A 22,174-nucleotide genomic window follows, 5' to 3' on the forward strand; every position below is an offset into this window, starting at 1 on the left:
CACAGGTTATAAGAATTCCTTTTTTTATTAAGCACCTTAACAAATTAGGCTTTAACAGCAAATTTCCGAAGAGGGTACAGGCGTTCTTTCCTCTGCTGTTTTTTGGTCTTCAGGCTTTCCTCATGCTTATTTAGCCTGCGGCGCATGGCACGGGTCTTCTTAGGCCGAAGGTCCAGGGGCTTGTATTTCTTGCCCTGTGTTTTTTAGAAAATAAGACAAGAGCCTCTGAAGGTACTCACAAGCCATCAATACACAAAATAATGGGAGAATAGATTCCAAATTAGGTGACCAGAGAGTATTGTCTGGTAATTCCTAAATGGAATTTCCAGGCTTATGGAATCACAAAAACCAGAACTATGAAAACCATTGAAGGTCTAATCCAAAATCAGTTTTACAAATGAGATCCAGGTCCTTCCAAGGTCCTAGTAGCAGAACCAAGAGTTAAACAAGAGTTGGAAAGGACCTTGAGAGGTCAACTGGTCAAAGCCCCTGATGGGCAGATTCAGAATTTGAACCCAGGTCCTCTGACTCCAGTCAGATTACAACCCCACAGTCCAAGTGCTTTGTTTTATAAATAAAAGAGGGACTAGAAGTGACCTGAGTTCATACAGCTAACTAGAGGCAGGGGTTAGGGAATAACAGAAGGCAGAGTAAAGGTCTCCTCATTCAGTTTTCTCTCTAACACCAGGGCTTCTGCCAAGTACCTGTGGCAGGGCCATTCCTTTAACAAGCCCACTCCACATCTAAGAAGCTTAACCAGAAAACCTCAGCCTAGAAGAGGTCTTCCTCTTCTAGCATTCATGTTTACCTGATGGGACTGGAAGCTTCATAAATCAATGGTATAACATGGCAGTCAAAACAAAACCCAAAAATCCTTGTCTTGGTCAAACCCAATTTAATGTGGAGCATTTTAGGAAGAATGTTAAAACTAGAGAATGTCCATCTGGGACATAAATATTTGTCTGCAACAATGAAAAGGATATTGTGGAAGATGAAATGAATCTTTTCTGCATGGTCTCAAAAACTCTACTCCCTAGTTATGCTGAGGGAACCACTATGTTCCCAAGTTCTCAGGTTTGTAGTCTCAATAACAATCCCTCTCCCTTAGCCAACCAGTTAGTGTGAAAACCAGTTCATTTTATTACTGCAATCACTTATTGATATCTTTTCTACTCCCACTGCCACCAGGCTCCCAACACCTCTCCTTGTTCCATCTTTTATGCATCTGACAAAATCATGTTCTGATGGCATACTCAAGAATCTTCAGTAACTATCAATTGCCTCTAGGATAACTTCAAACTCCACAACTCATCTTTTAGAACCTTCCACAATGTGCCTCCAGACTAATTTCCTATTATTTCATGCTCATTTTGGACAAGTCGAACAATTGGGCTGTTGTCCAGCCAGATACTCCAAGCCTCCTAACCCATTTAAGTAGTGGGAAGGATGCTGACTTTAGAGTCAAAGACCTGGGGTCACTTTCTGGCTCTGTCATTTAAGACTTATGTGATTCTGGGTAAGTCAGATGCTTGAGGTGATTAATAAACATTTACTCAATTTGATTATGCATTAGATATAAGGGGAAAACTATCAAGTAGAACTGACTAAAAATGTTTAAGCAGAGGCCAAAGGATCACCTATTAAATAGTCTTCATGTATGAGCTGAACTGAATGAACTGGATTTCTCTCCCAAGAGTACTCCAGCTATGGTACAAAAATGCCCAGTCATTAGGGGGCAGCTGGATGGCTCAGTGGATTGAGAGCCAGGTCTAAAAACAGGAGGTCCTGGGTTCAAATCAGGCCTCAGCCACTTCTTAGCTGTGTGACCCTGGGCAAGTCACTTAACCCCCATTGCCTAACCCTTACCACTCTTCTGCCTTGGAACCAACATATAGTATTGCTCCTAAGACAGTTTTTTTTTTTTTTAAAGAAAACACCCCATCATAGGGAACTTATTACATACAGCAATTCACCCCATTCTCACCATTGGGCAAGTTTTCTTACTATTACCAAAACTTTCTTTTTTATCACTTACTTACCGAGTAGTCTTAAAAACCCTATCAAGTAAACTGGCATGAAACAAGGTTTTATATGCATCCACGACTCCTCATTTTCCTTTTTTTTCTGGAAGCCTTTTCAAGTCCCTGGTTCTATTCAAATCCCCTTAGGCAAAGAACTGAAAAAAATGCAAAATGTACCTTCTGGAAAGCCCACTGAGTAATAAAAACACAGTTCATATGCTTCCCAGCAGGAGAATTCTGTTGCAAGATCAAATTCACACTTCCTCTGTAAGTCAGAGCAGTGCTGGGTGTCTGTCTTGCAGTTCAAGTTGATTTTAACCACAAGATAGATACTAAACTTCTCACAGCTCAATTTACCTTATAGAACTTCCTGAGGTTCTCTTTCTGTGTCTGGTTGATGACAGTCAGGACTCGGGCAATAGATTTTCGGACAACTCGGCTGTAAAAAACAGATTTCAGTTTAGGAGGGAAGGAAAAACAGAGTCATGGTGCATCCTACATACTTTCAGCTGCCAGCAATCTGCTTCATTAAGTGCTCAACTATTTGTTGACGGAATGTTATTTTTACATAATAAGTGCCAATCATAGAAGGAAGGGAACTGTTAAAATCTAAAACACAAGACTTCAAAATGTGGAAAAGGGTTGGAAGAAACCTGGTCATTATAGCCAAAGAAGTTGAAACCCAGTACAGAAATGGTTTTCCTCAAGAGCACATAGTTTTTTAGTGTCTGAACCTGGTGCCCTTTTAATTTTCCACTGTGAAAGACAAGTTTCTCAACCTGTTCATCAGATTTTAGAGGATAGAACCTAAAGATCATTTAAACCCCAGCCCTAAATGGGCCAAGGACATGCAGTGATCTAGTGGCAAAAGCAAGATTCAACCACATGTTTGCTCCAATGCACTCTAAAAGACTATATTCTAAAGACCCTTTCCAGCTCTAACAGCTTATGTTCCATAACTCAGATCACAGGCTAAAGAGTTTCCAAAGTGTACTTTCAACAGCACTGCTTCTTTAGGAATGGAAGATACTCACATTTTAGATAGCTTGGATGCTGCTCCTCCGGTAACTTTGGCCACTCTCAATTGGGAAAGTTCCACCTTTAAATCATCCAATTGTTTGAGTAGCTCCTCCTTCTTCTTCCCTCGAAGATCCCTGGCCTTAATTTTTGCCTAATGCCAGAAATAGAAGAGGATAGGAATTTTAAGGTCTCTGAAGGGATCAGCCTCAAAGGATGGAAGAAAAGCATTACTCACAATGAGGGGTAAGTGATTACGTTTACTGGGGGAAAAGAGACACTAATACCAGCCCCCTTCATATTATTTGTCATTTGTGGTTATCCCATCATAAAGCTCCAAAATAGGAAGGCGACCGGAACAATCTCACTTCTTTTCCATTCCCATTTTACAGATGAAACCCAAGATCTCCCCACTTGTCATATAAGCTAAGCTAATTAATGCTGGAATCATGCTTTGGACTTGGGTCTCCTCAGCTCGAATTCATGGCTCCACCAAAATAAATACAACCTGGGCTTCCCCAAAAAGGCAAAAAAAACACGTTAGCATGGGGCATAAAAATGGATATAATCACTAAAGGTCAGAGGAAGCACGACCCCACGTTAGTACAGCCCTGAATGGGAGCTCGCGCTCTGCCTCTTACTTGGGCTAGGCCTGGTCAAAAACCTGACTTTGTAGAAGCGTGCGGCCGGCACGCTGCCGTGAGTTTCTCCTCATTCTCGTCCTTTGATAGGCCAAGGCAGAAGGGGGCCCTCAGGGCCCGGGTCGAGCTACCCTCCCCCTCTATTTTTCTGAGTGGGGAAGCGAGGCCTAGACCGAGCCGCGACCTAACCCCCGATTCTCCAGGAGACCGTCAGCGGCAGCCTCCGGCTCCCAGGCCGAGCCCCGGCGCTCGCTCTTCCTTTCCTGCCATCCACCCCGTGGCCGAAACCGGCGCAGAGGCCAAAGAGCCCCGCAGCCGAAGGCTCGTCAGACTGCTGCGGATCCCCGGCCCGCGACTCCAGAGTCTCCACCTCCCGCCACTGGAGTCCGGAGGTGTGGGCAGGAGACAACCGGGTGTGGCGCGGGCCGGGGGCCTCCACGACCCAAGGATGGCGACGGATTCCCCGCGCAAAGCTCACCATGATCGCGGATCCAACACACCACCACCGGATCCGAAGAGAAAGAGGAAAGGGGTGGGGCTGACCCTGGGAACTACTACCGGGTTGTGGGCGCAACCAAAGCACAACAAGTCACGGGGGAGGGAGAGTGATATGTGCGGAGAATGGTACGGTCCGACCAGAAAAAGAGGAGGGAGCAGAAGGGAGGAAGGGAGGGACCAGGCCTCCCGAAGGCACACCCACACACCCACAGTTAAGGCCAGGGCTGCGGTATATCTGCATACATTTTTTAAGTCCTATTGTAGGAGCTTTCTCCTGGGAGTTCTCCTTGGTTCTCTCCCCCACCGCCCAATCGAATTTCTCTGAACAGCTTGGATCTCACTTTAGAATATAACATAGTAGCTCAGTAGGTGGAGCACCAGGCCTGGGGGGCTGGAGGACTTGAGTTCAAATTTGACCTTAGACACCCACTTGCTGTGTGACCTTGAGCAAGTCACTTAACACCATTGCCTTGGCACTCTTGTCTTAGAACTGAGACTAAAACAACTGGTCAAGATTAGAAAAAAACCCCACCATAATATAAAGTCTCAGTTTTTTCCTTCTGTTAAATCAATCAATCCTACCTTTCCAGTATTCAATGTATTCCTGACCTGCACATGCCTTGCAGTCTAGTCTTATTGGTTTAAGAATTATTCATTTCTAGTCTCCCTGCCTAGAATAAGTTCACACACACCTTTCAAAATCCCTTCAAGATTAGCTCAAAAACCTACCTTTTACATGGAATCATTGCTGGATCTCAACAGTCGCGAAGGCACCATCACTCATAATAACCCTGTATTCATTTTGTATTTAAATATTTGTGCATATATATACATATATACTTATATAGAGAAACTTACATATGTACATGCTGTCTCCCCCATTAGAATGTAGCTCCTTGAGGGTAGGGACTGTTTCATTTTTGTCTGTATTTCCAGAGTTTAGCCCAGTGCCTGAAACACAGTAGGTACTTAATAAGTGCTTGCTGACTGATTCATTTAGGGGGACAAGGATACACTGTCTACCTTACTAGTGAGGCTCACAAGAAATAATAGTACAATAACATCAAATTTAAAGCTGGAAAGAATCTTAAAAATAATCTAGTCTAATTATCTTTTTACAGATGTAGAAACTGAAGGCCAGGGAAGTTAAATGGGCAATGATCATACAGATAGGAACTAGATAATATGTGTAGAATTAAGGAACATTAAAATACAGAATGTTATGCCATAGAATTTAGGGATGGAAAGGCTGACAGGGCATGGATATTAGAACATAGAATGTTAGAACTGGGAAGAACTTTAGGGAACTTTTATAACTTATCACTTTATTTTGATGAGGAAAAAACAGGTTGAGATGATGATAATAAATGAATTCAAATCTCAATTTTAAAAAATCTCCCAGAAAGCTTCAAGCCTACAAAATTACTGAGGATAAAATCCAGGATTTGTGACTTTCAGTTCAGTGTTCTATCCATTCCATTATAATGCCTCTTGTAACTATAAAGTTCATCATACATAACTGTTTGGTGTAACAATATTTGCTGCAACTAGCCTAATTTTAGTAGGAGAAGGGTTATGGTTCAAAGAATTGGAAAGATCTTTCATTTTTTTCTCCCAAACCCACTATTTAGACATGTGGGAAAGATAAAGCATATATTTTTTTTAAACACTCTAGCTGTATCCTTTTACAATATCACCCTGTGTCTGGAACCTGATTTGGAATGCCAGCTTCATTGCTTTCTCCCTATGGAAAATTGGGCAAGTCACTTCTTTCTCTGAGCCTGTTTTCTCCTCTCTGAAACGAAGAGATTGAATTTAAAGTGTCTAAATTCCTTACTAGAAATGATCCTTTGATAAGGCTTCATTCCTGGAAATTGTTGGTTATATCTAGCTCACACACAGAACCTGTCAGCAATTAACATCTCAAATATGTAGTTACCAGTTGATGCTAAGCAACAGAGGTAAGGGCAGGGATTGTTTCTGTATCTGGTACAGTACCCAGCAGGCTGTGGGCGCTTCATGAATGTCAAGTGACAATAATAACTGTTCCTTCTACTGAGGATGTCAATCCCTAGCCCCTGAGATATGGATTGCTTAATGTGCCTTTTGGAGCTGGGGAATGTAAAGTGAATTCAACAACAGTAACACAGCTCTATAACATTTTAAGATTCACAAAATGCTTTCCTCCTAACACTATGACACAGGTAGGCCAAGACAGAGAATATGCTATCTGCTATTTATCCCAAAGCCTTCCTAAAAGAAAAAAAAGCTGGAAGTTGATACCTTTGGGTCAGATCAAGTGAGGATCTGGGGGCTTTTGTATATTTTTCAGGTGTCACTCACACAGTCTTACCCTTCTTCCAACTCCCTTTCTTGTATTAATTTCTTTTTGTCTCCTACACCTTGTAATAGTAATATTACTAGATGATCATAACCTGAATTTCAAGTTTGCCTCCTGGCAGGCTGAGCAGTTGTATGGACTCATGGAAAAGATCCTCCAGGGAAGTAGAAAACTTAAGATTCTAAGTTGGATCTACTTTTTAGTCAGAAGAGCACTGGATTTGAAGTCAAAGGGCCAGGTTTTATTATTATTATTTTTTAAACCCTTATCTTCTGTCTTAGAAGGTTCTAAGGCAGAAGAGGGGTAAAGGCTAGGCAATGGGGGTTAAGTGACTTGCCCAGGGTCACACAGCTAGGAAGTATATGAGATTAGATTTGAACCCAGGACCTCTCATCTCTAGGCCTGGCTCTCAATCCACTGAGCCACCCAGATGGCTCCCCTCCCCCCCCCCCCCCCCCCCCCCAGCAAGGACCAGGTTTTAAATCTCTGCTTTTCCAGTTACTAGATTAGTGACTTTGGATTTTCAATGAGCAAGCCTTTTGCTTCACTGGGCCTCAAGTTTCTTAGTCCTTAATAGGGGATTTTAACTAGGTAATCTCTAAAGTCTCAACCAGCTCTAAATCCTACATGACCTTGAGCAGGTCATTTCTCTTCTTCCAGCACTTCTGGCCTTCTGTAAGGTTCATTTATTGGACTTCTACCATATGTATATTGTGATCTGACTCATTAGTGCTGAAGACAAAGCATCCCCATCCCCATCAGTGATAGTGCAAATCTCTTAGCAGTCAGATTCCACCAGGCATCTCATTATCTTTCAAGATAATATCAGCCTTGGCACTAGAACCACATGGACCCACAGCCTCTGGAATCCCTCTGATTGAAGAGGAGAACTGACTCCCACATCAAGAATTCTCTCTCTTCAACTCCACTTCCTGGCTTCTCCTTACTTCAGGTCCATTAGATTGTAAATTCCTTCAGGGCAAAGGCTGTGTTTTGCCTCTTTTTTTATATTCCTAGTATTTAGCACAGTGCCTAGCACAGAGTAGGTATCTAATAAATGCTTAACGAATGATTGAAGTCTGGCCCTTCTGTAGGAAGCCTTTTCCTCACCTCCCTCCTACTAGTGCCTTCCCTATGGGATTATCTCCAATTTACCCTCTATGTTATTTTTCATAGTTGTTTGGCTGTTGTCTTCCCTCAAAGGCAGCTTCTTGAGCAGGGGACTTTTTTTTTTGCCTTGGTACAGCACCTGGTGCATAGTAAGCACTTAATTCATGTTTGCTGACTGACAGACTTCCTCTGCCAGTTGGGCAAAATCACTACAAATTTTCAGACTACTAAGTCTGGAAGGGACCTCAGAAATGCTCCAGGTTCCTTTTCTAGGCCTCAGGTTACTCATCTGCAGAAGGGAATCCTTTCGTACTTCCTTGAGCAGTTGGAAATGGAGAAAATGTTCCGTAATTCGTGAAGCATACACAATAAGGACATCGGTTTACAATGATAATTCACCACCTCGCCCCCTCACATCCCCCCCTCCCCATCCCAGCACCGCCGCCGCCACCATCTCCACCTGGGAGAAAGAACCTGGGGCCAGCCTCGCGAAAGGAAAGAAGCCTCCTTGCCTCCCCAGTCCAGCCCCGCCCCGCAGGTCCCGCCCCTTCGACAGATCCATATCCGCTTCCGGTACTTGCCGGAAGCGAGCGTGCGTCGCGGCGCGGCGCGCGGCGCGGCGGAGTCGTATCCCGGACCGTTGCCGGGGCCGTTGCCGGGCTCCTAGCGCTGCTCTGAGGGGTCCTGTCGCTCTGTTTCTTCTCGCTCGTTCCCGGCGCTGCGCGGGGCGGAGGCGGAGGCAGCAGCCGCCGCCATGGCCCGAAACACGCTGTCCTCGCGCTTTCGCAAGGTGGATATCGACGAGTTCGACGAGAACAAGTTCGTCGACGAGCAGGAAGAAGCGGCGGCCGCCGCGGTAGCAGAGCCGGGCCCGGACTCGGACCCGGACCCTGGGGAGGTGGACAGTCTTCTGCGGCAATATCCTTCCGCCACCTGCGCGGGCCCCGGGGAGGGAGAGGAGGAGGGGTTGCATGGGCGACGAGAGAGGGACCGAAGGAGAGATGGGGTACAGGGGTGGACAGGGGAGGAAGAGAAAGAGAAGAGGAACCCTGGAAAGTAGAGAGTGCTCGTCTTTAGATGACTAAGCTACACCCCTCCAGTCATCCCCCCAAAGCCTTCCGAGGCCACCCCTAGTTTCGGACACCCTTCGCCACCCAACTCCATCCCCCCATGTTCTGCGGTTCGGAGAGTCCGCTCTTCCTCCCCTTGTAATTCTTTCGTGCAGATTTAGCTTATTCATACATTGTAGGGTCCGCTGAAGCTAGGAATGATTTACTCGGGGACCCCCCCACTTCCTTGGTCAGCACCCCTCCCCCCCCCCTTTCTTGTAATTTACATCCTTTGGGGTAAAGAGACTGGAAGCCTTTGGGAACTTGCCCCCCGAAGGGTTGGGATTGGACTCTCTTAAGTCCTGATTTCCCCATCCCACCATCCAAGGACCGAATACAGGTGCGAGGGCTGGAGGGATGGGCCAAGTTTGGAAAAATGTGGAGTGGTTGGTTTTACCAGTTTAGAAATAGAAGGGGTGGGTGTCTTTAACTGTGTGCCTACCCCACCCTCCAGAGTGGAAATGTGGGGGGAAATGGGGCAGGAAGTGAAGCCCTTCTTCTCAACCTCAGCCTGGGGAGTGCCCAAGGTGATCCAGTGCTGAGTAATAGATGGGGTCAGAGCTGTCCCGGATACAGATCTGCATTCATTAACCATGCTTCATACTTTCATGCTGTGACACGGATCGAGCCTTGTTAAAAATAGGTGTGTGGCGGGGGAGGGGAAGTGAGGGGAGCAGTTTTAGAAGAGAAGATGGCCCCATAGAGTTGTGATTTTGCCCTTGCCAGAGAATAGAAAGGAAAGCTTGAAGAGTGAGTGCTGATTTTCATTGCCTTAAATTGTAGCTTTCATCCTCATCTCCTCAGAAATACTTTTTATCTCTTGTCTAGAATATTTGGTTTCCAAAAATAGCTTCATCTCATTTTCTGTTAGTATATTTTTGCTATTTCAACAGCCATCTTTTATTTTTAGTGTTCTGTTTGGCATATCTTTTCTCCATATTGTTTCCCTCTGAGGTTGGAAGAAACAGTTTTAGCAGTTTTTAAAAAAATAAGGGCAGCTTTTCACAAAGGTCAGAAATAGACTCCTTAAACTCTGGAAATGGTCTTATTTTTGGTGATATAAACAAAAATCTTTATATAAACAGGAGGGTTATCCAGTTCTGCCTAGCTATTCATGACTCCGAAAAGAATATTCATTTGATGATGGTTATAGTCAGCCATGTCTATCAGGTACAACTTCCAGTATAATAGTTTGACATTTGTACCTTGCATCCTTCTTTTACCCAAGGATTCTTTAATTGGTTGACCCCATCTCAGAAAATAGGGATTACTAAAGGGAGCAGTCTCTGGTAGAGGAAATTTGACACCCTCTTGTAGCTCCAATTATGACTTATAAAGTTTACAACAATTTTGTGAGGGCAGTTCTGCATATATATTTCTCCTTTGGTCAGTCTATAGATTGATCATACATTGCCTTCATTAAATCTGACTTGCTAAGAAAATGAATATGACTTGCAATTTGTATTATTAACATATACAGGGCCTATGATTTCACTAGTGTAGGCAATTGTCTAGAAATTCACTCCATTGGCTGGCTACACCTTCTCTGCAACTTAGTGTCTTAGAAAGTTGCCTTTAGCACTAAGAGGTCAAGTGACTTGCCCAGGGTCATAGAGCACCCCTATGAGTCAGAAGTCTTGGCTTCAAGGCCTTATCTATGTTCCTATCTATGGTGCCATGCTATCGTTAATTTTAATTGTATGTGATTTTCCTTTTAAAGAATTTGATATAATGAAGTAGAAAGAACTCTGAACTTGAAGTAAAAAGAACTGTGTTAGAATTCTACTTATACTTCTTACTGTCTTTGTGAGTTTGGACAAGTTGTTTAGAGTCTCAATTTTCTATAAAATTTAGCAAATATATATTGGAATATAGCCTGCATTCCTCAAATGAAATTGTAGATCATAGGAAATTATATTATTTTGAGCTAGCAAAGACTTTTTTGGCTCAGGAACCCTTTATAGTTTTGTTTCTTTAACCATTGCCTTCCATCTTAGAATCAATACTATGTATTGCTTCCATGGCAGAAGAGCTGTAAGGTCCATGCAATCAATGGGTATTAAGTGACTTGCCCAGGGTCATATAGGTAGGAAGTATATGAGGCCAGATTTGAATTTAGGACCTTGTTTCTAGGCCTGGCTCTCCATTCACTGACCCACCGAACTGCTGCCCCCCCCCCCCCCCCCCTTTCTGAGCTTGTTTCTTTATCTATAAAATGGGGGTAATAACTATAATATCTACCTCATTGGGTTTTTTAAAGGCTTAAATGAGACAATGTACCTAAAGTGCTTTGCAAACCTTAAATGACTTATAAATGTCAGGTGCTATTGACAAGTCGTATATTCCACCTGAAAGCCCTTCTCTTAAAAAGTTAGTTTACTAGTTGAACAGAAAATATGGTTGTGTCCTTTAAATTTGATGGTAAGGTATTAACACTTAACATTGTATTTTCCCTAAGATTTCCTAGCATGCCCCCCCCCCCTTAATTATATTGTTGTATTCATTGTATTCTTTTGATGACCCTGCTTTATATCACTTTGGTCCTCTCCGCACATTATATATGTGAAGAACTACGACTCTGAAATGGCAGGTAATTTGTCCAAAGTATCAAAAATAGTAAGTGGTAATTAGACTAGAACTCAAATTTTCTGACCTTTAATGTTTTCCCTACTAGACCATACTGCTACCTAGATCATCTAGCCATAGGCATGAAAATAGTTTTATGAGTTGGGAAATATCTTTACCTGTAATTAGATTTATTCAAATGCCTTTAAGATATATACCCTAGCAAAAACTCATTTACAATAAAGTATAATTTAACCAACTGGAGTTATTGATCATTTTGATAGAAGAGATAACACTGGGGAGGGGATATGTTGGGGGTGGAAGGATGGAGGATTGTGGAGAAAAAAATCAGACAAAAATAAGTTTCACATACTCATAGCAAATTAGAATTGGGAAAGGATTCTAATCCAACTCCTTCATTTTATATACGAGGAAAGAGACAGAGAAAAATGTCTTCAATCCATAAGACATTTCAGAATTTCAGTTGGAAGGGATGACAGAGGTCATAACACTAATTAATACCTCTAGAATATGTGAGCCTTGCTTGAAAACCTCCTTGTTGGAGCAGGCCATCTCATTTGTGGACAGCTTTAATTTTGAGGAAGGTTTTTCTTCTGTTAAAACCATTACTCCTTCCTACATACAGAACAAGTCTAATCCCTCTCCTGTGAGGATTCTTCAAGTATTTCTAAATAGCTATTGTGTCATTCCTAAGTTTTCTCTTAGCTTAGATATCCTCAAGGCCAGCAATCATTCCTCATCTGCAAGTTGACAGAATCAGGCTTTGAACTAGTTTCTGTTCTGACTCCAGATCAGCCCTCCCCTCCCCCCACTGTACCAAACTGCTTCTTCTTATCTAGTGTGTTTGGTGATCTGCCTAAAGGGCAGATAAATAGGTGTTTGAAAGGAGTGTGTCTTCAGTTAAGCAGAGAGCTGTATAAAAATTCAGATGCTGCTTCATTAGATTTAGGAAGACTGCTTTATACATCTACCTCAGAGAATTCATTAATTTTGAAGTTTCATTGGTTTGAGCAATGGAGGGACTTGACTGAGCAGAAGTTATGTATGCACTTGGTCTATATTTGGATTTCTTAAAGGCCACACTGTGTTTTAAAGGAGGAAATTAAGACTAGCAAATGTAATGTAGCTAGAAATAAGTGTTACCTTTGGGAATGTAACCTAAATTTCCTCTAATGTACTTTGTTCTGAATCCAGAACAATGTATGTGTATGGAATAGTGTAATTGAATTTGGGAGGAGGAAGATTCTGATAGTTCTGCTATGAACTGTTCACTAGATTAATTTCAAAATATTAATCAGTGCTTTGGGATTTCACTGGTTCAGGCTAGACTTGGAGGAAGAAACTGAAAGTTTATAGTTTAATCTTCATTTCTTTGAGTTTAGCTGAAAAAGCCTGTGAATACAAGTATGTATGCTTACTTTGGAAATAAAATTAATTTATTGATGAAATTAAGTTATCCGAGATACAAATTAGTAGGCCTTGAGACTAAAGGTGAAACTTCTTTTTTCTGAATAAGTAGTTCTTCTTATAGCGCTTTAAGATTTACAAATCACTTTCCTCACAACAGCACTGCAAAGAAGTCAGCAAGTATTGTTTCTAGATGTTTTTCACAAATGAAGAAACAGGCTCATAGAAGGTAATAAATTTGGCCCTACAGGATCAAATCAAACAAAATACAATGTGTATGAGGCACTGTGCTGGGGGTTATAGAACAAAAATGAAAGTCCCTGCCCTCAAGGTGTTTACAGTCTATGGGGAAACCAGCCTGTGCAAATATAAAGATAAACACAGAGTAAATAATTTCAGGGGGAGGCACTAGAAGATGGGGGACCTCAGAAAAGCCTTCTGTAGGAGTTTGAGCTTAAGCCAAAGTTTGAAGGAATTTAGATACTCCATGAATTGTAGATGAGAGAGTGGAAATTTGTAGATGAGAGTGGAAATTCCTTAAGATATGAGGAACAGCAAATGGGGCAGTTTGGTGGGATGGTAAAGTATGTGAAAGGGGAGTCATTTATCACAATTTTTTAAGATTCTTATCTTCCATCTTAGAATCAATACTGTATTTTAGTACTAAGGCAGAAGAGTGGTAAGGGCTAGGCAATGAGGGTTAAGTGACTTGCCCAGGTTCACACTACTAGGAAGTTTCTGAGGTCATATTTTAACCCAGGACCTCCTGTCTCTGGGCCTGGCTCTAAATCCACTCAGCTACCCAGCTACCCCTGCTCTCACTTTTAATGTCACCAGTTGTGCCTTTATCACCACACATGAGGGCACAGGACTGGTTATTTCAAAAACAAAAAGTGAATAGATGGCCCTCTTTGCCTGCCCTTTTTCATATATTGCTCTCGGAGGGAACAAGAAGATCCTGTTTGACTTTTCGACCCTAAGAACTTAGTGAGTCAGGCAGCATGTTTAACTATTCCATCCCATCAGAGTGATCCTTGACTGGCAGTCATGCACAGGTGACATGCTCAGAGCATTTCATGCAGCTTTACGAAACTCCCCGGTCAATGCGAAGAATCAAGCAGTAAAGGTAAACAGGATAGTAATTTTGGAAATGGGGTTTGGGTTTCATATTTTCACAGCTTGGAACTTGAAAACTACCCCCCAGCCATCACACACCATCTCAATAAAGAATTTCTGTGGGTTTGCTCCAAGAGCTAAAAGTTTGTTTCAGAGTAGAGCTTCTGCCATTATTACAGATTCTTTTGGTCAGTTATAAAAGAAAAAAAAATTATGGAGCAGCATAGAACAAGAAACTGTAGGGCATAGACTGTTAGTGCTGAAAAAAACAATTGATATTGGAAGAGACTTGAGGTTATACAATTTGTAGCTGTAAATTGTTTTTTAAAATATTTTTGTAACTATATTTGGCTCCCTTTTTTATCTTTTTTTTTATTCATTTAAGAAAATTATCCTGAGGAGACCTAGTCTTTACCAGGCAGCCAAAGGAGTTAAGAATTGGGACAGGGAAATTAGGGCATAGAATATTGATGCCCAGAGGGACCATAAAATGTTGGTGCTAGAAAGGACCTCAGGAGCAGTATGTAGAATGTTGGCACTGAGAGGGGCCTCAAGCTTTAGGATTTCATCTCTGGGAGTGTCTTGTGGTTAGATTTTGGCTAGCTCTGGAAGGAGCCTGGGAAGGTTGGATGTTGATCAGGGAAAGGCCCTGAGGATGCAGGATGTTGGTCCTGGAAGGACCTTAAAGTGGGTAGGATGTTAGAAATACAAGAGACCAGAGAAGATAACTATCTAGGAAAATTAATCTAATAGTAGTGTGAAGGGAGCATATGAGTTAGCGCTAGAAGAAATAAAGGAAGAAGCTAAGGCCCTGAGGGGGAAAGTGACATGTCGGATGCCATACACCTGCTTAATGAGACTAGATGCCAGGTCAGGTTTCCTGGCTCCAAGTTCAGTGTTATTTCCAGGACATGAGAGTGCTACCTAGATAATTTTCTACATGACATGTAGTATGGTACTTATGGGTAGAATAATGTCTTTAAGAGCTTTATTAAATTTAGATACCAATTTTAGATTTATTATAATTATAAAAATTTTAGATACCAATTATTCCAGAAAAGCTTCCTGGGAATAAAGTTTTCATCCCTGAGATGCTACTACTATATAAAATGTGATTTCCCAAAAGATAAGAATAGATTGGGATATTACATTGCTCTTATTAATGCAGCCACATGGTCCCATGTAAGTCAGAGGAATGCAGGAAAACCAAAACGGGACCACGTGCCTTTCTTTTGACTTCTAATAAAGTAAAGATGTACAGTGTTACATCTCTGCCTTAGTTATTGTCATTCAGAGGCTGCATCTAGACTGTATAATAATAAATGTTTGACTTTCAATAAATAAGTGATAGTTCACACTGCTATAGTGCTTTCTTATTTACAAAGCACTTTATGTTTATTACTTAATTTGATTTTCACAATAGCTCTGTGGGGAAGGTAGTACAAGGTTTGTTTTCATTTTACAGAAACTAAGGCAAAATGATTTCCAAGCTCATGTAGCTAGCAGCTGATAGACTTTGGACTTCAACCTAGAGGTTTGGTTTGCAAATCCAGAGCTGATTCTTAGCCCTAGATTGCTACTTACAATCAGAGAGTGTGTTGGGAGAGTGAAAATATTGTTCCATTGTTTTAGGGATGGACCTAAGTTTCTCAGGATTATCTTCTTATCCTGTAAGAAAAAAGGGGAGTGTCCAGACACATTGAGAAGAATGGAGTCCCTGAGTATTCTGTATGTGGTCACCTTGTCTTGTCTGTCGCTTGCCCTAGAAAGGTTCCTTGGATCTCACTACTCTTCTCTTCTGTTTTTGCAGGAACGGGCCCAAGGAGTGGTACTGAAAGTGCTCACAAACTTTAAAAGCAGTGAGATAGAGCAGGCTGTACAGTCATTAGACAGAAATGGCATTGACTTGTTAATGAAGTACATTTATAAAGGATTTGAAAAACCCACAGAGAATAGCAGTGCCGTGTTACTTCAGTGGCATGAGAAGGTATGTGTTTCTTCCTTCACAGGGGTCTATTTACAAAGCAAGCACCAGGTGCACAGCTGCTGTTTCCTCTCTATTTAAAGGTGTTTTGTTATTGCTTTTGTACTTCCTAAGTCCTCACTAAGGCCCACCGTCTCCTAGACTTGGTAGATGTGGGGGTTTTTGGTCGTTCTTGTTTTTTTAAACCCATACCTTCTGTCTTAGAATCAATACTAAATATCTGTTCCAAGGCAGAAGAGTGGTAAAGGCTAGGCAGCTAGGCTGAGTGACTTGCCCAGGGTCGCAGAGCTAGGAAGTGTCTGAGGCCATGTTGATGATTTTTATGAGGTATTGTGGCTAGCGTTCTAGTGATGAGCCTGTCTCATTTAGCAAGGTGGATATCTCGTATGATAGATAACTAGTCTATCACTAGGTATGTTCCTTAAAGATTTTACAGCTTTATAAGACCTTCAGAACTAGAACACCACACAGTCTTTAAGAACGGAAGACTTCAGGCTATAATTAGGAATTGGAGGAAGACTTTAGTGGCAGTATTTTACAGATGAGAAAACTGAGGGTCAAAGAAGATATTGCCCAAGGTCAAATACATAGCAGCAGAATTCTCCTTGAAGATTGGGGAATGTATTTTGTTTCTTCAAATCCTTCTGGAAAAATTTCCAGGCACATCTTTTTTGAAATGAGGCTTTCCCCTTAATGAGTTTAGTTGCATTCAATAATAAGATGTTGCAATATAATAAATACTACAGCTATACATATTGATGTGATTTTTATGTCTTGTTTCTATAGCACTTAATGGTTTACAAGGTGCTTTCCTATCATAATTCACACAGTATCCCTGAGAGATGCAGATCAAATGTCTTGAAGTTTAGAATGGTTAGTCACCTTGGGAAGTAGCATGTACTCTTTGTCATATAGGAATGGGAATAGCACATCGCAACTAGGAACGTCTGGCAAGCTTTGCATGCAGAGATCTGTGCAGTGGGTCAGATTGTATTTTAGGTACATACAGCTCTTCCTGATCTGTTGATGTTAGGTGTGGCATTTCAGTACCTGTAGTAGCCACATTTGTGAGGACCAGCACTTCTTGCTCCCTTACAGACAATTATTTACAGAGGTGAGGATATAGCAAGTATTTTTTGTCTTATCTAAAAAGGTGGCCAATGTGATAGTTTTGAAGATAATTTCAAGAGTAAGTGGTGGAGTGCTAATGCTTTTTTTTCCATGTGGGCTATTCCTCTTTAAGTTCAGTATTATAGTTTTCCTTTTGAAGTAGTTAAACAGGCCAATCTGTTCTCTAATTTAACCCTGTATCCAATTCATTGCTGCTCTGAGAGATTAATTGTGTGAGGTAGCCTTTGCTATTTGGTAGTACTCTTTTAGATTTCTGTGACTCCACAGTATAGAACTAGGATGTATATGTGTGTCTGCCTGTCAGTCTGGGGTTGGAAGGACAGTTTGGGGAAGGCAAATTTCTGGAGAATCTAAGGCATTTTGAAGTAGAATAGTTGACATAGTGGAGCACAGTGATCAATGGGCATGATATCAGATGACCTAGGGTCACCCTGGCTTTGTTCTTTATTAGCCATATAATAAGAGGCCAGTCACTGCACCTTTCTGGGCTTCAGTTCCTTCATTGGTACAATGAAGCTCTTAGATCAGATGATTCCTTTCAGCTTTGACATTCTATGAGTATTTGGTAGGCAGTGAGCTCACTCTCAGGGAAGGTGGTCAGGAAGAGGCCTAAAGACAGCTTGGGGATGCTGCAGAAGGAATTCATATGTACTTGCTGTGTGTAGGGCACTGATAGAGGTTACCAAAAATACCAAGTTTAGAGAAGATAGATGGAGTCAGTGTGGATAATGGTAATAATCAGTATCAGGATAAGCACTTGAGAGAAGTATACAACAAAGTACTTTCTGAGGTCCTGGAAAAGAGGTTCAAAGACTAAGGCTTTTAAGGTGATGGCAGTATTTAGGATCCTAGATTTTGTTTTTGAAGGTTAGATAGGAATTTAACAAATGAAGAAAAAGGGGGAGAGATTTCCTATAGCACAGAAAAGAAGGCATGGAGACAGTACATCACAGGGTATGTTTGGGGAACAGAGTCCAGTTTGGCCAGAGTGTAGACTGCAAAGGAAGGGGAAGACAGAAGGCTGAAAGTGTAGGGTGGTCCCAGATCATGGAGGACTTTCAGAGTTAGTGAAGAGGGGATTGCATTTTATTTAGTAGGTACTCGTAGGGATCCAATTAAAAATTTTAAGCATATCAGTGACATGACTAGATTATGGCTAAGGTTATTCATGCAACCTTCTGGAGGATAGATTGGTGAGAGAGTGAAGGGCAAAAAGACTTGTAAAGATAGTATTGCAGTAGTACAGTAAATATGGTACATTATGTAGTACATTAATACAACAATGAGAACCTGCATGGGGGGGGGCAGTGAGAATGGACTAAAAGGGACAAATACTGAGAGTTTTGGAGTTGGAATCAATTAGGATCTGGTGGTAATGGAAAGATGATGGGAAACCTGAAAAACCTGATGGAAAACAAGGTGGAGGGTTAGGGATAAAGAGAATCAGATCATAATGGAAATGATTTCTTTTGGGATGCCGCATAGGACATCTAAGAGGAGATATCAACTTATAGGTGGCTAGGGGTGCTGGTGTGGAACTCGGGACATCAGGACTGGGGGATGCAGATTTCAGATTTCTTAGATATGGTCATCGAAACCATGGCCTGAACAAGAATGCCAGGGGAGAGTAACTGGGAAAGGGGACCAGTGACAGATGTTTGGGAACTACTCACAGTGGTGGTAATGCAGAAGAACCTGGAAAACCAGTGAAAACAGCTCAGGAGCAGGAATAGTCCAGAGGAGATACAGTATATAGTCTCTGAAGCAAGAGAGGAGAAAAGTAGCCAATATGTGTGTAAGTTATTAAGTAAGCTCTAAGGCTGTCAGACATGTTCTAGATTGAAAAGAGGCCACTGGGTTTGGTGATTAGAAAATCGTTTGTTCCATTGGAATGATGGGGACAGGGGTTGAAGAGAGACATAAAAGAGACTTTTGCAAGCAGTTTCCCTGTAAAATATACCCCAACATTGCATAATAATAATAATAATAATAATAGCTTTTCTCCTGTTTGGAATAGCCAATAGTTCTTTGTTACTTAATGAATGTGTGCCACACTTAACCCTCATCTAATGTCAATTTCCATAAAACCATTCCAGTCAGGTGAAACAATTGATTATATACAAATAGTCCTCAGACTGGCACTGTAAAGAAGAGTTATATATGCTCAGAGGTTTTCACATGTCCTCTTGGCCTCAGGGGGCATAGCTTTGGTGAGTGGTAACAGATGTCTGATCCTTCTGTCCTTTGGCGCATGAAATCTTAATGGAATTTGGTTGTGGTGGTGTTTTTAACTTAGAATCAATACTATTATATAACCTACCATAGAAGTATACAAGTGTTTTCATGTGGCTACCCACATATGGTCTCTGCATCCCTTATCAGAGGGTCTAGCTGATTAATGGAGCATTTCTGCTCAGTATTATCCTATCATAATAGAAAGTTGCAGAAGGTAGGTAACTTACTTCCCCATCCCCAAGTTCTTACTACAGTGGATTCAGGTCAGTAGGATGCCCTGAGGAAAATCCCCGGAAGAAATCAATAAATGACATTACTCTTCTAGATTGTTGGAGTAGCTTCCTAAGCCGATCTTCCCAGCATTCTTTATCTTTTGTAATCAGTCTTTCAAGATACAGTGCTCTGATCATTGCATTCTCTTGCTCAAAAACCTTCACTGACTCCCATTTGCCTATCAGATAGTCCAAAGCCAGACATTCTGATACCAGCATACCTTTTCAGGTAAATTAGACTAGACTATTTCTGGATATACCCCCAGATTTAACTTTTGTGATTTCATTCAGGCTATATTCTTTATATGTCTTCCCCTCTCACTGCCCAGAGTGGAAACTCTTACCCATTCTTTTTATTTTCAGTTCCAAGTTCTCCCTTTCTCCATGCCCTTCCCAATCGATGGTGAAGGCAAGAAATATGATATCCATTATACACATGAAGTCATAAAACATTACCTCAGTGGCCATATGGGGGGGGGCAAGAAGAAAAATTTAAATACCCATCTTTTTAAAAGACCAACTCAAAAACCCTATTGCCACTTCATCTTATGGACTTCATATCACTATCACTTCATCTCTAGCCTTCTAATCATAAGAGGGAAAGGACTATAAATGTGGTATCTGCCAGTGCCAGCACAGGATATAGTGATTAATATTTGCCGAGTTTTAGGTCTTTCACACAAATGAGGTGCTGAGCTGCAGAAGCAGTTCCTCACCAGGTCTGATTCCTACACCAAGAAGTTCTATACATAGAATCTGAGAATTGGAAAGGAGCTCAGAAGCCATTTTGGAAATATCAATCCCTTCTCATTATGGGCAGTTATCATCTAGGTGAACACTGTAGGAGTAGTCATCCAAATTCTTATTTAAAAACTTTAAACAATGGGGAGCATACCTAACTTTGTGAGGTGGCCTTTTTGTTATTCAGACAGGTAATGCCTAATAAAGATGAGAACTTTCAGCAGTTGGATATAATGGGAAGAATAATGTAAATAGGAAAGCAGGGGTTGAGTCCCAGTAGTGATCCTGGCTATTGGAACTGTGCTTCTCTAAAAAGGAGGATTAAGATTTGTTCTCCTCTCAAGAAGATGGTATTGCAAAGAAAGTACTGACAATCCTCAAGTGCTATAGAAATGTGTTCATGTTAACTGAAGGCACTGAATTGGGGAGGATGGTGGGGGTTTGTGGCTAAAATGATCTAACCTCTACTATTGGTCTCCTTTTCTTACTCCAATAGGCATTAGCAGTAGGTGGTCTAGGTTCCATAATAAGAGTTCTCACAGCAAGAAAAACTGTTTAAAAAAAGACTATTTACTTGCATTGAGAAGACCAGAAGAGTTTGGGGGACCCAGGACAAGGAAGAAGGAATAATGGAATGACACTGGCCCATCTTCCCCAAAACTACAATGAATCTATTTCAGACCATTCATTTGTCAAAAATGCTTTTTATTTTTGAGGTGGAGGGGTGGGGGGAATCCCATGTTCTGCTGCTGTCTTTTCTGAATCCTGCACATGATGATCTGACATTCTCCTTCACCTGGGAGTAACAGAATTGCCTCCACTGCAATTGGATTTTGGAGAGAGGAGGAGGAAGATTCATTCTGCTGGTGGGTGCTCCTGGGCACTGCTGATGTAGAATGTTGGGATGCCTTTGGCAGGTGTAGAATTTTTGCTGCTTGGAAAGGGAGTGCTTGTTTGGTGTTCTATTTTCAAAGAATCCAAGGGTTTGTACAGAAAGTCTTCCTAGAGGAGGGAGGCAGACTCTGGGGCTGATTTTTATTGTAAAGTGCCTGCTGGATCAATAAAGCTCTTCACTCATTAGTATATTAATTTTTTGGTGTGTTTCAATCAGTAAAACAGGAGAATGATGCTAACTGGGCAGGGGTTCCGAGTTGTTCAGGCTCTTAAGCCATGTGGATGGATGGATACAGCATGGTCTGGTCTACAAACAGTTCAGGCCATTAGCTCTGCATCAACTACTTAGCTGGTGGATCACAAGAAGGTGAAAATGTTTGGTGTTTAGATATTTATTGTTTCATACAACTTCAAGTTTACCTTGTCTGTACATCTTGGATCTTAAGTTAATAAAGTACAAACCACATTTAATACTTTGTCCATATATTTTGGAAGTGTTTTTGTATGGCTTTCTCAGGAGAGTGGTGTATGCTTGCATTGATCAGACAGGGGAATGGAGGTGATCAGTGTATAATATCATGGGATTTCTTCCCATACACAGAGAATGTAATTTTGCTACACAGTCTGGTTTTCCTTTTGCTTTTAAAAAAAGAGAAATAGGGAGAGGCCAGTCTTTTATGTAAGAAAATAAGAAAAAATTTGGCAGTGTGCCAGATTAGTTTGAGTCTGATTATATCACCTACTAGTTGTGTGACTTTGAACAAATAAGTTCATCAGTAAAATGAGGACGCTACTAATTAGACTCCTGAGATTCATGAGAGTGGTAATAAGGAAAATGATAAATTAGTATTAGCGAAAATAAACTACTTTCTCAACACCAAGGGGTGCTGTTATTAAGTAAAATAAACTTGCTTCTGCACCATTAGGAACTAAACTTTCTTTAATGAACAACTAGGGAGAAAATACTATTTTCTAATTATTGCCTTTCTCTTTGTCCAGTATCCCACAAAGTCACAACCATTTCTTGTCAACCTGGTGAGACTAGACTTGGTGTAGATGTCCTTATTTTAT

The 22,174-nt window shown here is 41.4% G+C and overlaps 2 protein-coding genes and 1 long non-coding RNA gene across 3 annotated transcripts; 1 reads left to right on the forward strand and 2 right to left on the reverse strand.

Moving 5' to 3' along the window:
• Positions 1-6: 6 nt before the first annotated feature.
• On the reverse strand, positions 7-4,312 carry RPL35 (ribosomal protein L35). The gene is made up of 4 exons (XM_001371869.5): positions 4,158-4,312; positions 3,056-3,192; positions 2,379-2,460; positions 7-194 (listed from the first exon to the last, which is right to left on the reverse strand). The coding sequence occupies exons 1-4, from the start codon at positions 4,158-4,160 to the stop codon at positions 45-47; spliced, it is 372 nt and encodes a 123-aa protein (XP_001371906.2). The 5' UTR covers positions 4,161-4,312; the 3' UTR covers positions 7-44.
• Positions 4,313-8,195: 3,883 nt separating this feature from the next.
• ARPC5L (actin related protein 2/3 complex subunit 5 like) lies at positions 8,196-21,574 on the forward strand. Its single transcript, XM_001365419.3, has 4 exons — positions 8,196-8,546; positions 13,784-13,856; positions 15,657-15,833; positions 20,706-21,574. Exons 1-4 carry the CDS (start codon positions 8,383-8,385, stop codon positions 20,766-20,768), a joined length of 477 nt encoding a protein of 158 aa, XP_001365456.1. The 5' UTR covers positions 8,196-8,382; the 3' UTR covers positions 20,769-21,574.
• LOC130456429 (uncharacterized) lies at positions 12,733-19,130 on the reverse strand. Its single transcript, XR_008915268.1, has 2 exons — positions 18,635-19,130; positions 12,733-12,974 (listed from the first exon to the last, which is right to left on the reverse strand). It is a non-coding gene; the product is annotated as an uncharacterized LOC130456429 (long non-coding RNA).
• Positions 21,575-22,174: the final 600 nt, after the last annotated feature.

This window comes from Monodelphis domestica, chromosome 1, assembly GCF_027887165.1.
Source record: "Monodelphis domestica isolate mMonDom1 chromosome 1, mMonDom1.pri, whole genome shotgun sequence".
In the NCBI taxonomy this organism is placed as follows: domain Eukaryota; kingdom Metazoa; phylum Chordata; class Mammalia; order Didelphimorphia; family Didelphidae; genus Monodelphis; species Monodelphis domestica.

Bases quoted from the DNA above. Each gene is read 5' to 3' on its own strand.
- ARPC5L (XM_001365419.3), top strand. From the start codon at position 8,383: ATGGCCCGAAACACGCTGTCCTCGCGCTTTCGCAAGGTGGATATCGAC. The intron at 13,857-15,656 runs GTAAACAGGATA...CTGTTTTTGCAG, and splicing joins CGAAGAATCAAGCAGTAAAG to GAACGGGCCCAAGGAGTGGT. The intron at 15,834-20,705 runs GTATGTGTTTCT...TTACTCCAATAG, and splicing joins TACTTCAGTGGCATGAGAAG to GCATTAGCAGTAGGTGGTCT.
- RPL35 (XM_001371869.5), bottom strand. The intron at 2,461-3,055 runs GTGAGTATCTTC...TGTTTTTTACAG, and splicing joins GCATCCAAGCTATCTAAAAT to CCGAGTTGTCCGAAAATCTA. The intron at 195-2,378 runs GTAAATTGAGCT...TAAAAAACACAG, and splicing joins ACCTCAGGAAGTTCTATAAG to GGCAAGAAATACAAGCCCCT.